General features: G+C 39.7%; 1 protein-coding gene across 1 annotated transcript in view; it reads left to right on the top strand.

The window, feature by feature from the left end:
* ITPR2 (inositol 1,4,5-trisphosphate receptor type 2) overlaps positions 1-12981 on the top strand; it is a 596492-nt gene that overhangs the window by 529998 nt on the left and 53513 nt on the right. Inside the window, exon 48 of the mRNA XM_023738100.1 lies at positions 4006-4166. Within this exon, the coding sequence (XP_023593868.1) occupies positions 4006-4166 (161 nt within the window). The remainder of the gene's footprint in view (positions 1-4005; positions 4167-12981) is intronic.

Genomic DNA, 12981 nt, shown 5'->3' with positions numbered 1-12981 from the left:
AATATATAAAAAATAAAAATTTAAAAAACAAAAACAAAGAGAAATATGGTATCAAATAACAGGAGAGAGACTGCACCAGTAGGAAAGAAAGAATCGGCTCCAAGAGTGTACCAGGAGACACCCAAAACGGGAATAGAGGAGGTGGATTCTATGACAGCAGTGAGAGCAGATGGGACTTTACCAGCATTAAAAGCAATGGCCAGATGTTGGAGAAACAATTGCTAGTGGCCCAGAAGCAGTCATGATACTGTGATGATTAGCAGATGACACAGCTGAAACACTGAGCATAGAAAAAAAATGGCTCTGCTATCCATAGCAATGATTACTTTTTAATTACTAGAGGCTGAAAACCCAGTGAGAAGGAGATTTCCATAGACCAGGTGTTACAAAACAACAAAATGGAGAAAGGATTTAATGATAGGTCAAAAAAGGATACTCAGGTACCTAGAATTAAAGCTCTTTCTAGATGATTTAACAGGAGAGAAAGACCACCTTGTAGTGCTGTGGTTAAAGAGCTCGGCTCCTAAACAAAAGGTCAGCAGTTCAAATCCACCAGCTGCTCCTTGGAAACCCTGTGGGGCTGTTCTACCCTGTCCTATAGGGTTGCTGTAAGTCGGAATCCACTCAGTGGCAATGGGTTAAAGACCATCTTGTCAGTAGAGGGACCATGTATGTCCTGTACTCAGTAGATTAATACCTTATTATCTGTACTCATGCATTGATGTTATTCATTCCTTGATTTGTTCAATAATTACTATTGAGCATCTAATATGTGCCAGGGTATCCCAATAAACAAAATAGACAAAAACACTGCCATCATGATGCTTATTTTCCAACATACATAGAATGTCATATGATGACAAAGCCTATGGAGAACACTAAAGAAGAGAAGAATGGGGGTGCCTGGGAATGGGTATGCCATGTACCCTTACTTTAGCCATATTGTGTAGGAAGTACAACATAAGTACAGTCTTCTTATTTTTGCACACAAAGCTCCTCTTATCCTTCCTTTTCCTTTCCTTCAATCATCTTATCTAATGCCCTGGCTTTCACTATTCATCCTATGTCATATCATTTACCCTCAAACCTGTATGTTTACGTCTAGACCTTTCTTCATGTCTTCTGGTTACATATTCCAGCTTCCTATCAAACCTCTCAACATTGGTTATTCCATACGCATTCTAAACCCAACACATCCAAAATCAAACATATCTTCCCTCTAAAACTTCTTCCTTCTCTTTTTTTTCCCTGTTACTGTAGTGACATAACCCTAAACGCAGTCATCTGAGTCATAAAAATCAATCTCCCTTGATTCTTCCTTCTCTCTTAACCTATACCTCTAACTGGAAACCAGCCCTGTTAAGTTTTCGTTCCAAAATGCTTCTAGAATCTCCTTCATTCATTTATTCAATTACTCTGTCAACTTCAGCAAAGGCCTGCTGTTTTTCAGACACTATGTCATGTGCTGATAATACAAAAATAAATGAGAAAATGAAATAGTAGAGGCTAACATAGAAACAGATAAATTTTCATAACAAAGTGTAGGCACAGGGAGAAGCAACCAACTAGCTGTGTCTGAGAGACTCAGAGTGATGGCAGTGGTTGAGCTGGTTCTGAAGGAGGACTACCTGCAAAGCAGAAAAGAGAGTAGATAGAGGCATAGCATTTTCAAAGGACTGGGTGTGCGTGGAGAATGGTGAGAAATTCAGGTGACTGCAATGAAAGTGCACCAAGTGGATTGTAGGGCACTGTCACACCTGGTTGCTTGGGACTTCATTCACAGAGGTGAAGAAGAAGGCCAGAGAAACATGACATGCCTGCAAGCTATCCAGGCTGATTATCCAATAACAGCTGGAAATAGAAACTGAAGTTGAGAAGAAAGGTCAGTGTTGGGGATAAAGATTGAGAAATCATTAGCATGATGATCATTGAAACTATGGAAATGGATGATGAAACTTGGAGAGCAAGAACGTAGGAAAATGGAAGACAACCAGTTCCCGTTCTTTTGCATTTCCTCCCTCCCCTGCCCTTGTCCACTCGTCTTCCTACCTTGAGCCTCTTCTCCCACAATCTTCCTCTAAATCCTGCCACAGGAGTTTACTTAAAGTACGGTTCTGAACATGCTAATCTCCAATCAATTACCTTTAGAATAAAGTGCAGACTCCTTAGCATTGCATTTAAAGCTCTTCATGGTTTGTGCCATATGTACCATTTCATCTGCATTTCCCAGTGTTCCCTTCTAACCACGTCAGACAACACGATAACCCTCAAATAGGTCATCTGCTTTCATCTCTAGCTTTGCCATGCCATATCCTCTGTCCAGAAGTAACAGAACATGGGCTTTGGAATCAAGAGATATATATTTTTTAAATACTGACTGGTTCTTCCACTAGAGGTGCTAGCTTGTTTAATCACTCTGCAATTTGTTTAATCACTCTGTATCTGTTTCCTCAAATGCTAAGAGGTCATGTTGGACTATTACAATTGTAATAGCATATTTACACACTTTATAGTTGTCAGCACAAAGTAGGTGCTCAATAAAAATTAAATACTTTTTATTACCATCCACTTCTTCTCCATTTGCCATAGTCATGTTCCAAAGCCAGATTTTTAAAGCATTACACCTTCTTGAAACCTTTAAAAATGTACTTGACCAGAATTCATTTTGCCCTCCTCTATTCTTCCTTGGTTGGGAGGCCATTGCAGTAGTCCACGTAAGAGATAATATTGGATCCAACCAAAGTGGTAGCAGTGGAGGTAGTGAGAAGTCATTATAATCTGGATATATTTTGAAGGTAGAGCCAAAAAACTTTAAACATGGATTGGATGTAGTATGTGAGAGAAAGAGAGGATTCAAGGATGACTTCTAGGCTTTTGGCTTGAGCAACTGGAAGGGTGGAGTTATCTTCAAATGAGAAGTAGAGGCCTAAGGATTGAAGTTTATTTGGGGCATGCTAAGCTGATGACAGGTCAAATAAGGTGAGGCATAGCCATCAGCCAGCTAAATTTTGTGATCTTTTCCATAACAATATTCAGTAACGTAAGTTAAAAGGGCATCCCTCATTGGGACAGATTTTTTACTTATCGTGCTTTCTTTCTTATTATTTGAAGAGTCTTCATCAGGCTTGAGTGGGCTTTTAAAAATAAATACTTAGGAAAGGAGTAGCCAAGATTGGAATTCAATTTCCTGGCTTCTTTTCCAATATCTGAACTACAAAACCAGACTGAATCCCAAGATCCCATTTTCCTTGGCAATCTAATTCATTTTTCCAGAGATGTTTTTCTTCATCTCCATTTATTTCCTTTCATACATTCTTCAACCTTTGAGAGAAAAGAATCTTACTGCCCAGTTCCTCTCTTCACTGTCCTTCCAGAAGCTGAAAACATGCCCTGGAAATTGAACAGAGCATCCCCTTCCCAAAATGCCTGAAACATAATAGTGTAGAAGGCTGGACAAGTGTGTAGATCCTCATTGCATTCATCATGCAGATTGCTTTCTACATTCAGTTGCCCTTTAGTGATTATAAGTGGTTTTGAAGAGATGACCCTCTTGGCTGCCTTCCTTGCGCTTACCCAAGGTTCTAGATAGAATGACATGGGTAGAATGATGGTTTTGTTTTGTTTTGTTTTGTTTTGTTTTTTCCCTGTCCTGATTAGCAAGAATCCTTTCTCTTGCACAATCATTTTTACCTCTTAATCTTAGGCTTGCAATCCTGTTAAATTTGCCAATCTTGATATGGCTATATTTTAAATTATCTGCAAATTTTACATCTATAATAAGACTGTGCATTTCCACAGATCCATGGGAAAAAATATATGTTACTTGGAAATAAATCTAAACTATGGCCTTTTTTTCTGAAGGTCTTGTGTACTGTATTGTTTTTAATCATAACATTTTAAATTGGCACACTCTTTCAGAAAGCGTTTTCACTATAATTATTACGTTTGTTTTTATGCTAGGAAGGAAATGCTGATTACATATATTGTGTTTCCTGTGTTTTGCAGGACTCGAGAGGGACAAGTTTGATAACAAAACTGTTTCATTTGAAGAGCACATTAAGTCAGAACACAGTATGTGGCATTATTTGTACTTCATCGTCCTGGTGAAAGTTAAAGACCCAACTGAATACACTGGACCTGAAAGTTATGTGGCTCAAATGATTGTGGTGAGTAATCAGAGGGTTTTAATCTGTGACTATATTGCATTTTAGATGCTTTCACCTTCTCTACCCTACCTTCTCCCCAAATACAAAGGTTGTAGGAATTACTTTGTTAACTTTTAAATAGAACTGTCAATCACTGAAGAACCCCTAGATTGGTTAAATCATTGGCTCCCAGTATATTTCTTGGTTATACGAGTCTCAACTACCCAGATGTTATCTATGAAATAATTCTCTGTGCAATGAAGAGCACAGTTTTAGTATCTCTATCATCTTTTGACTTCATGCCTCCTGTCATTGCTGATGTTCCAACTCAACAAATCTGGAGCTTTCTTATTATCAACTATGAACAGAAAATTTATACTTTGAGAGAATCTTTGAATTTAGAAAATCAAGAGTTTAAGAAATTAAAAATTGTGTTTGGGAACAGAATAATGCTCAATCCGAATGGGAGAGCACTGGTTTCCTATCAACGTACACTTGAAATTGATTTAGCATTATTGGTGATGGATTTGCATTTGTTCCTGCCATATAAATTGCTTATAATTCCTCGTTGAGATCAGTAGCATTGCTTAGAGTGTGGTTATCTATGATTTGAAGTTTTTTCTGTCTCATAGAAAACTAAAACTAACTGGCCTGCAGGGAAGCCAAAGTTACAAGTTTAGCATACCAAGATACACATTTAGTGACTCTCACAGCATCTGATTTAAATTACTGTATTCTTACAATAAACGTGGAGTCCCTGGGTGTGCACACAGTTAATGCACTTGGCTGCTAACTAAAAGGTTGGAGGTTCAAGTCCACTCAGAGGCACCTCAGAAGAAAGGCCTGGAAATCTACTTCTGAAAAATCAGCCATTGAAAATCCTGCGGAACACAGTTCTACCCTGATACACATGGGGTCACCATGAGTTGCAGTCAACTTGACAATTGATTGTAAACATAGCTGTGTACTGTATTTTTCTCCTCAAAAATCATCCTACAAAAATGGAATTCATTATATGAGTATGAGGCTTTAGAAGAGCATGACCCTCCTTGCTGCTTTGTCCCAGGGATAACATTTAGTGAGCACTAATTTCGCAGAACACTGTAAGTGTCAGGAGAGATAGAAAACAGTGGCGTGTATCCTTCCCTCTGAGAGCTTATGATCTACTTAGGAAGACATAAACTACAATATGAGGAGCAACCAGAGACCGAAAGATGAGCCAAAGATGCCTGACATTGTGAGCCTGCTCATTGGGAGGAAGGTGGTGTATCGGTTTTAGAAAGTAAACTTGTCACGAGGAGAAGCTGGTCAGAGTAGAAGACTTGTTGGTCTTGAAGTGAGACTGGAAGGCCAAGAGTCGTGGGTTGGGAGAAACAGTTTAGTGACAACAGTGTTTGCCTTGGAGCCAAAAAGATCTAGGTTCAAACCTTGGCTCTGTCACTTATTGGCTGTGTGATCTTGGATATCTTGGATGAGCCTTTCAGCTTATTTGAGCTTCTGCCTCCATCTCCTCATCTAAAATCGGGAAAATGCTACGTCTGTCAAAGGATTGTTGTGAGATCAGTGACATGATATGTACAAAAGTGTTTTGCACAGTATAGGTATTCAGCAAATTACATATGTCAATGTCCACATAGAATTAAAATTGAAGCCATCAGATTAGAGAAAGGCAGGAGAAGGGAGGAAGTACAGAGAGAAGGGAAAACCAGAGGCAGAACCTGGGGTACCGTCACCCCTCCCCCATTTTGGAAAAAAAGAAAGTTCAGTAAAATAAATAGAAAAGAAGGCAATAAAGAGGAAGAGGAGAAACAGGAAGTGGAATGTGCCAAAAGCCAAAAAACAAAACAAAACCCAACCAGTTGCCTTCGAATCAATCCCAACTCATGGTGACCCAATGTATTGCAGAGTAGAACTATGCTCCATAGGGTTTTTAAGGCTGTGACCTTTCATAAGCAGACTGCCAGGCCTTTCTTCCCAGGTGTTTCTGGATGGGTTTGAACAGCCAACCTTTGTTTAGTACTTGAGTGCTTAACGGTTTGCACCACCCAAGGACTCCTTGCCAAAAGCCAAGAGGCAAGCATTTCAGGGTCAGAGTTCAACAGTATCAATTGCTGCAAAGAGGCCTTTAAGAACAGACACGTCAAAGTCTTCGGAGTTTGCAGTGAAGAAATCACCAGGTGACGTTTTACCATAAGAGAAGGCTGCTGTGAAAATGTCACCTATCTTTAGCCTTCACATTAAAACCAGCATTTTACCAGTTACTGGTTCACTGGATGTTTTGTGTATCCATGTACTTATCCATGTTTCTGCCCATCCCTTCTGTCTGCGCTCTCTCCAGAACCAGGACAGGAAGGTAAGAGCTCACAAATTTATTCCAACATGAAATGCCTCATCCGACCAGTGCACACCCAAGGCAGCTGGTCCCATTCCTAAATTGCAATGACCACGCGATAGAAGAGTGATATTAGCTTAGGTGTGATGGAAACAAAAAGTCATTCCCATGGAAGATTCTTTATTTCCTGTAATAGCCTTTTTGGAAAACTTCTAAAAGTCTGTAGCTGATGAACTCAATTCAGAAAATCTGTTACCTTAAACTCCAAGGAGATTATGGCCTTGTAATTCTGATCCTCCTGGAGCAAGGTTAAGATTCTAGAGCACATAGAAAGTTGAAGCGCATCTGCAGCTTAATTCAAAGGCTCTATATTTTTATCTCTCCACCCCAGAGGTAACTACTCTGAGTAATTTGGTGGGAAAACTTCTAGCCATTTTCCTGCCACTTTCCTTTATGCTTCTTAAAAATAGCTTCATTTACAAAGTTGATTTAGGTGTGTGTGTTTATCAGTAGAGCTTTGGAAGAAGGTTTAAATGTTTAATAATTGATACAGATGTTACCCTCAGGATTTATGCAAAAGAAAATGAGGATGTTCCTCACATTTGTTCCAGATTTAAAAAAAAAAAAGCTGCTGAATTCTGCTACAATGTTTAATTAAATCTTATTTGTACCTTGGGATCCTTAGGAAATACCTCCTGATTTTGGTGAAATGGGAAAAGCAAGAATATAACAAGTTTGGTGGATATTTCTTCCTCTCTGTATATTTTTTCACCTCCAGTACTTCAACTTTATACTTTATTATCGTGTCAGTAAGGAATATTTATATCAATATTCATTAAAACATACATTATAAATAAAGTAATACATTGCTTCTAGAAATTAGGGTTTTATGAAATATATTTGTGCCTCTGCATCCATCTAGTAGTTCAAAAGTCTGAACTATTAACAGAAACTCCATATTGCCTTACCCCTGCTTTCCTTCACACCCTAAACCAAGCTTTTTAAATATCCAATGTCAGAATGTCTGAATTCTGGCATATGGTTAGGGAGATGTGGATAGATCAAGATATTGTAGGAATGTATTTTCCTCAGACAAGCACACCCTCATCTTTTGATAAGAGAATTGATATTTCGAGCTCATATTTATTTGGAGCAGAAAATGAAAAGGGGAAAGGAGGGACCATACAAGAAAGTAAAAATAATGAAAGAGATTTCAATAAATTAGAAGCAAGGGTATAAATGTATAAATCCTCCAGCCCAAGCTAGTAGTGGCCTTTGAGCATCACTAAGCCCTTTTTTTCTCCCATTACCCAAAAGATGATAACTGAGGAGGAACAAACAAAATAGAGATCATTAGAAAAAAATGCCCAAGGCTTTCAGATGTTTCTCTAACATTTTGGGGACATTTTCAGATTTTCAGTGTTCATTTGCTGAGATATGTTAGGGACATTTGTGGATATTTATTACTTAAATTAACAAACAGCAGGACCAAACCAGGGGTGCTTGTAAGAGCACGTACTGTGCATGGGTAGAGAACTGCTGCTTCCCTCGGCTGCTCTGGTGGTACCAGGCCTACTCTCGAGACCTTGGCTGACATTTTCCCTAGAGGACACTGGATATTTAGGGATCATCAAAAAACAGTTGCTGTAGAGTTGTCTCTGACTCATGGTGACCCATGTGTGAGAGTAGAACTGTACTCCATAGGGCTTTCAATGGCTGATTTTTCAGAAGTAGACCACCAGGACTTTCTTCTGAATCACCTCTGGGTGGACTACGAACTTCCAATCTTTTAGTTAGCAGCCGAGTGCATTAACCATTTGCACCACCCAGGGATCATGTCCAGATCACCCTAAGTAGAGAATCATATCCTCCTCTTAATGCATGGCACTTTATAGCTCTTTCACCTACTTGGCTCTTGACAAAAAAATGTTTCCTGACATCACAGTGATGTTGTCAATTTGGACAATTTAACTCATGTTTTTATTAACATAATAATTTTCTGTCTTAACACAAAAAATAATTGTAAGCTTCTTGAAGGCTACAACCAGGTATAGGATAGCTCTTTGTTCTGTGCCATACCAGGGCAGATAATGTCTGTAATATGTATTAAAAGCAACTCAATAAACATTGAGTGCTTCCTGTATGCTAGCAGCTGTGCTAAGGGTTTGATATATAAAGATAAATAAAGAAATAGTCTCTTCCCTGAGGAAGTTCAAAACATTTATTGAATGAATAAATAAAATAACAAGTGAATTAATAAACTAACGGTCTCTTAGCCCTCAGATAGTTGGATTTAATTTACAGAAAGATACACCAAAATAGGTACAAGAGATTGGAACATGAATCTCATTAGTCCAGTGCCATCCTTCAACTCTTTTAAAATTGGAAGATAAAAATGCAGTAGGAAGGGTTATGCCACCTGAACCAAATACAATGAAGGCAATATTAAAAGTCAGGTGGCTGGTTTGAGAGATGAGGGCTTTAGTCCCTCTGTTGTCTCTCTCACTGTGTCTCAAGCCCAGGCCCTCTGTCCGTGCACATGTCCTCAAGGAATGTGCCTTAAGCTGCGTCTCATAGCAAAGGGAGGCCGATGCCCCATCAGGTTTGTCAGCCTACCCACCTTTAAGAATGAGTTCTTCCTTGTAATCAGCTGTTAAGACCTCAGAAAGAGAGGGAGTGTCCTTTTAATGAGATAGAAAAGAAATCTAGTCACCCATTATTTTGGTTACGTAAGGAGAGAAAAGAACTAACAATTTTCCAGATGTTGTTTTCTGAGTGTGGAAGTCAAAATCAATCTTGTTTAGTTAAACCATATTTTTGAGCAGAGACTGTTGGAGGGGGTAGATGCTTGGGCTCATGAAGGACATTGATTCTTCTAAGATTCACGCGCACCCCTCCCACATTAGTGCCATTTGCCAACATGATTTCTGCATTATTGTTATGTGTCATAATTATGAAATTTTATGTTCTGATTCTGTTGTTTATAATTTGTGCTAATTATGTAATTGGACTAATTATGCCAATTACATAACTGCTCAATCTTTAACTCAAACTTGCTTTAAAGACTTCAGAATTTAACAAGAAACTTTTTGAAATGTTTGTGTTTCAAGGCAAGCCAAGGGGGTCTTTGCAGCTCAGAAATGCACAATTAAGAAGTCAGTGTATACATTCAAGGGGACACCACCTTCACTCTCCACATTTTAATTTCAGACATGTGTCTTCAATTTAAGAGATCTTTTTCCATTCCCAACTCTGGATTTCATTGTTATTGTGGGTTCTATCCTCTACTTTATTCTAACTTCTGTTTAGTATTCATATGCAAGATACATGAATTACCACATTTTGCACATATATTATCTTTCTAATCCTCCTTTTAGTTTGTGAAATAGACAGAAATGATAACTATTAACAGAGTGGCTGCATACAGAGTGTTCATCTCAAAGACTTTATTCCAGTGCTCAGGTCGTGCTGAAATGATTTTCAATGACGGAAGTGGGATGGGAAATAAAGATGAGGGCAGTAGGTAAGGCACTGACTCTGGTCTACCGAGACATCATACGCGGCCACCTGAATTGATCAGAGTCTGCGGTGCCCTGATGATCGTCCACAAAGCTGAAGAAGCCAAAAGTTCTAATCGGTGTTTAAGGAGAAGCTCAGTGTAAAGGAATAAATCTGGGCATTAGAATCTAAAGATTGACTTCTTGGTATTTCCATTCACAAGATTGGTGCCTCCATTGCACCTCACTTTACCATTGGTAAAATAAGTATAATCAGAATAATACTCAAAACATTTAACAGCCTGTATGGCACAACCAGTGGTCAGTCAGAACTCAGAACAGATGTGGGCTGAAAATGCAGTGGGATCTTGGAGGCCTCCTGCTGTGCCAGACATCAACCCTTTAGTTGCTGGATCATGGGGTTGGTATGAAGGGGGAAAGGAACAACCAGGGCAGAGAAGACTCCATGGGTATATGTGTGTAGGGGTATTTGCAAGACTTGGGAAGGGATAATTTGGCAATTGGAAAGATTGCAGTATTTTAACAATTAGTATACCCATATCTGTGCATACCGGCTAAATATTGGCCTTGAGTGTAATAACACTTCCCTTGCAGAGTTGCTATAAGGATTAAACAAAATCTAACAGTACTAACTATACTAACAATACTGCTACTACTATAACTGCCGTTAGACCAGTGCTTACTATGTGCCAGATGCCTAAGTCCTTTTCACGTGTGATCTCTTTTAAAGCCTCAGAACAACCTTACGAGGCAGATCCTGTAATTAATATCCCCACTCTATACATGAGGAAGGGGGCATTGGTGATTCTGTAGTAGAATTCTTACCCCCTGTGCAGAAGACCCGGGTTTGATTCCCACCAGTGCACCTCATGCACAGCCACCACCTGTCTGTCAGTGGAAACTTGCATGTTGGCTACGATGCTGAACAGGTTTGAGTGGAGCTTCCAGACTAAGATGGACTAGGAAGGATCAGCCAGTGAAAACCCTATGGATCACAACGGTCCCCTCTGCACCAGATCATGAGGATGGCCCGGGAGCAGGCAGTGTTTCATTCTGTTGTGCATGGGGTTGTATGCACCTGAGCCGACTTGTCAGCAGCTAACAGTAACAACACCCAAGGAAACAGAGGCTTGGAGAGGACTGGTAACTTGTCCAAATTTTCACAGCTAGGGAATAGTGGAAAGGGATGCTGGGTACATAATGTGCCAGGCACTTGTAAGTGGTCAGTAAATGTCCCATTATTATTCAATCCTGATAGTGTATAAAGCTAGAAGCAGTAGTTGTTTTGAGAACAGGCCAGGCAGGCAGTACCCAGAGCTCTTAGCAGCACACCCCAGGCTCTACAGAAGAGCAACTATAAAAATTCAGTCCACAAGGCAGGGAGGAGACCTGGCTAGGACACAGGAAGTCAAATGACGACTCTACAATGACAGGACGTTCTGAGGGGGGAAAGTATCCCATTGCTGTCTAGTCGTCATAGTGACCCTCTAGGACAGAGTTTCCATACCCAAACCCCATAGGGTTTCCAAGGCTGTAAATCTTTATAGAAGCAGACTACCACATCTTTCCCCATGGAGTGACTGGTGAGTTCAAACCTCCAACCTTTCGATTAGAAGCAGAGAGCTTTAACTACTGCACTACCAGGGCTCTGAGAGGAACTAAACTAGGAAGTAAAAGTACTCCTTCAGAGCTGGTTGGCATCTGCAAGTTTCCTACGAATGTTAGAACTATTACAATCAGAATTATTATAATTGCAGGCGGGAAAGAAGCTGCAAGATGATTCAATTTAATTTAACAAGTACTTCTTGGGGAGCACTATGCACGAGGGACTGATAGAAACAAGAATAAAACATTGTTACGGCAGTCACAGAACCACAATGTAATGGGAAGGACAGTTATGTTCACCAGCAACCATAGGGCAAATAGAAATATAGTGAGAGATATAATAGATGTACAAACACACAGCAACCTGAGAAGTCTTAAAACAAATTACACTGCCACATCCTACTTAAAACACTTCAGTGGTCCTTGGAATAAAATGCAACCTCTTTCCCCAGCCCATTATACAGTCTAGCCTCAGCCTACTTCACAAATGAAACAACACTCTCCTTGTAGTTGTTGTTAGGTGTCATTGAGTCGGTACTGACTCATAGCGACCCTGTGTACAACAGAATGAAACACTGCCCGATCCTGCGCCATACTCACAGTTGTTGCTATGTTTGAGCTTTTGTTGCAGCCACTGTGTCAACCCATCTCATCAAGGGTCTACCTCTTTTTTTACTGACCCTCTACTTTACTAAGCATGATGTCCTTCTCCAGGGACTGGTCCCTCCTGCTAACATGTCCAAAGTAAGTGAGATGAAGTGTTGCCATCCTTGCTTCCAAAGAGCACTCTGGCTGTACTTCTTCCAAGACAGACTTGTTTATTCTTCTGGCAGTCCATAGTATATTCAAAATTCTTCACCAACACCATAATTTAAAGGCATGGATTCTTCTTCAGTCTTCCTTATTCATTGTCCAGATTTTAAAAATATCATGGCTTTGGTCAGGGGCATCTTAGTCCTCAAAGTGACATCTTTGCTTCTCGACACTTTGAAGAGGTCTTTTGCAGATTTGCCCAATGCAATGTGTCATCTGATGTCTTGACTGCTACTTTTGAGGGCATCGATTGTGGATCCAAGTAAAATGAAATCCTTGACAACTTCAATATTTTTTCCATTTATCATTATGTTGCTTATAGATCCAGTTGTGTGGATTTTTGTTTTCTCTATGTTGAGGTATGATCCGTACTGAAGAATGTAATCTTTGATTTTCATCAGTAAGTCTTCAAGTCCTCCTCACTTTCCTCAAGCAAGATTGTGTCATCGGCACATTGCAGGTTATTAATGAGTCTTCCACCGATCTTGATGCCCCATTCTTCTTCGTATAGTCTAGTTTCTCAAATTATTTGCTCAGAATACAGCTTGAATAAGTATGGTGAAAGAAT

This window comes from Trichechus manatus, unplaced genomic scaffold (assembly GCF_000243295.1).
Source record: "Trichechus manatus latirostris isolate Lorelei unplaced genomic scaffold, TriManLat1.0 scaffold00112, whole genome shotgun sequence".
NCBI lineage: Eukaryota > Metazoa > Chordata > Mammalia > Sirenia > Trichechidae > Trichechus > Trichechus manatus.
Note: the sequence above shows the minus strand (reverse complement) of the source record. Positions and strands in the feature narration are given on the sequence as shown.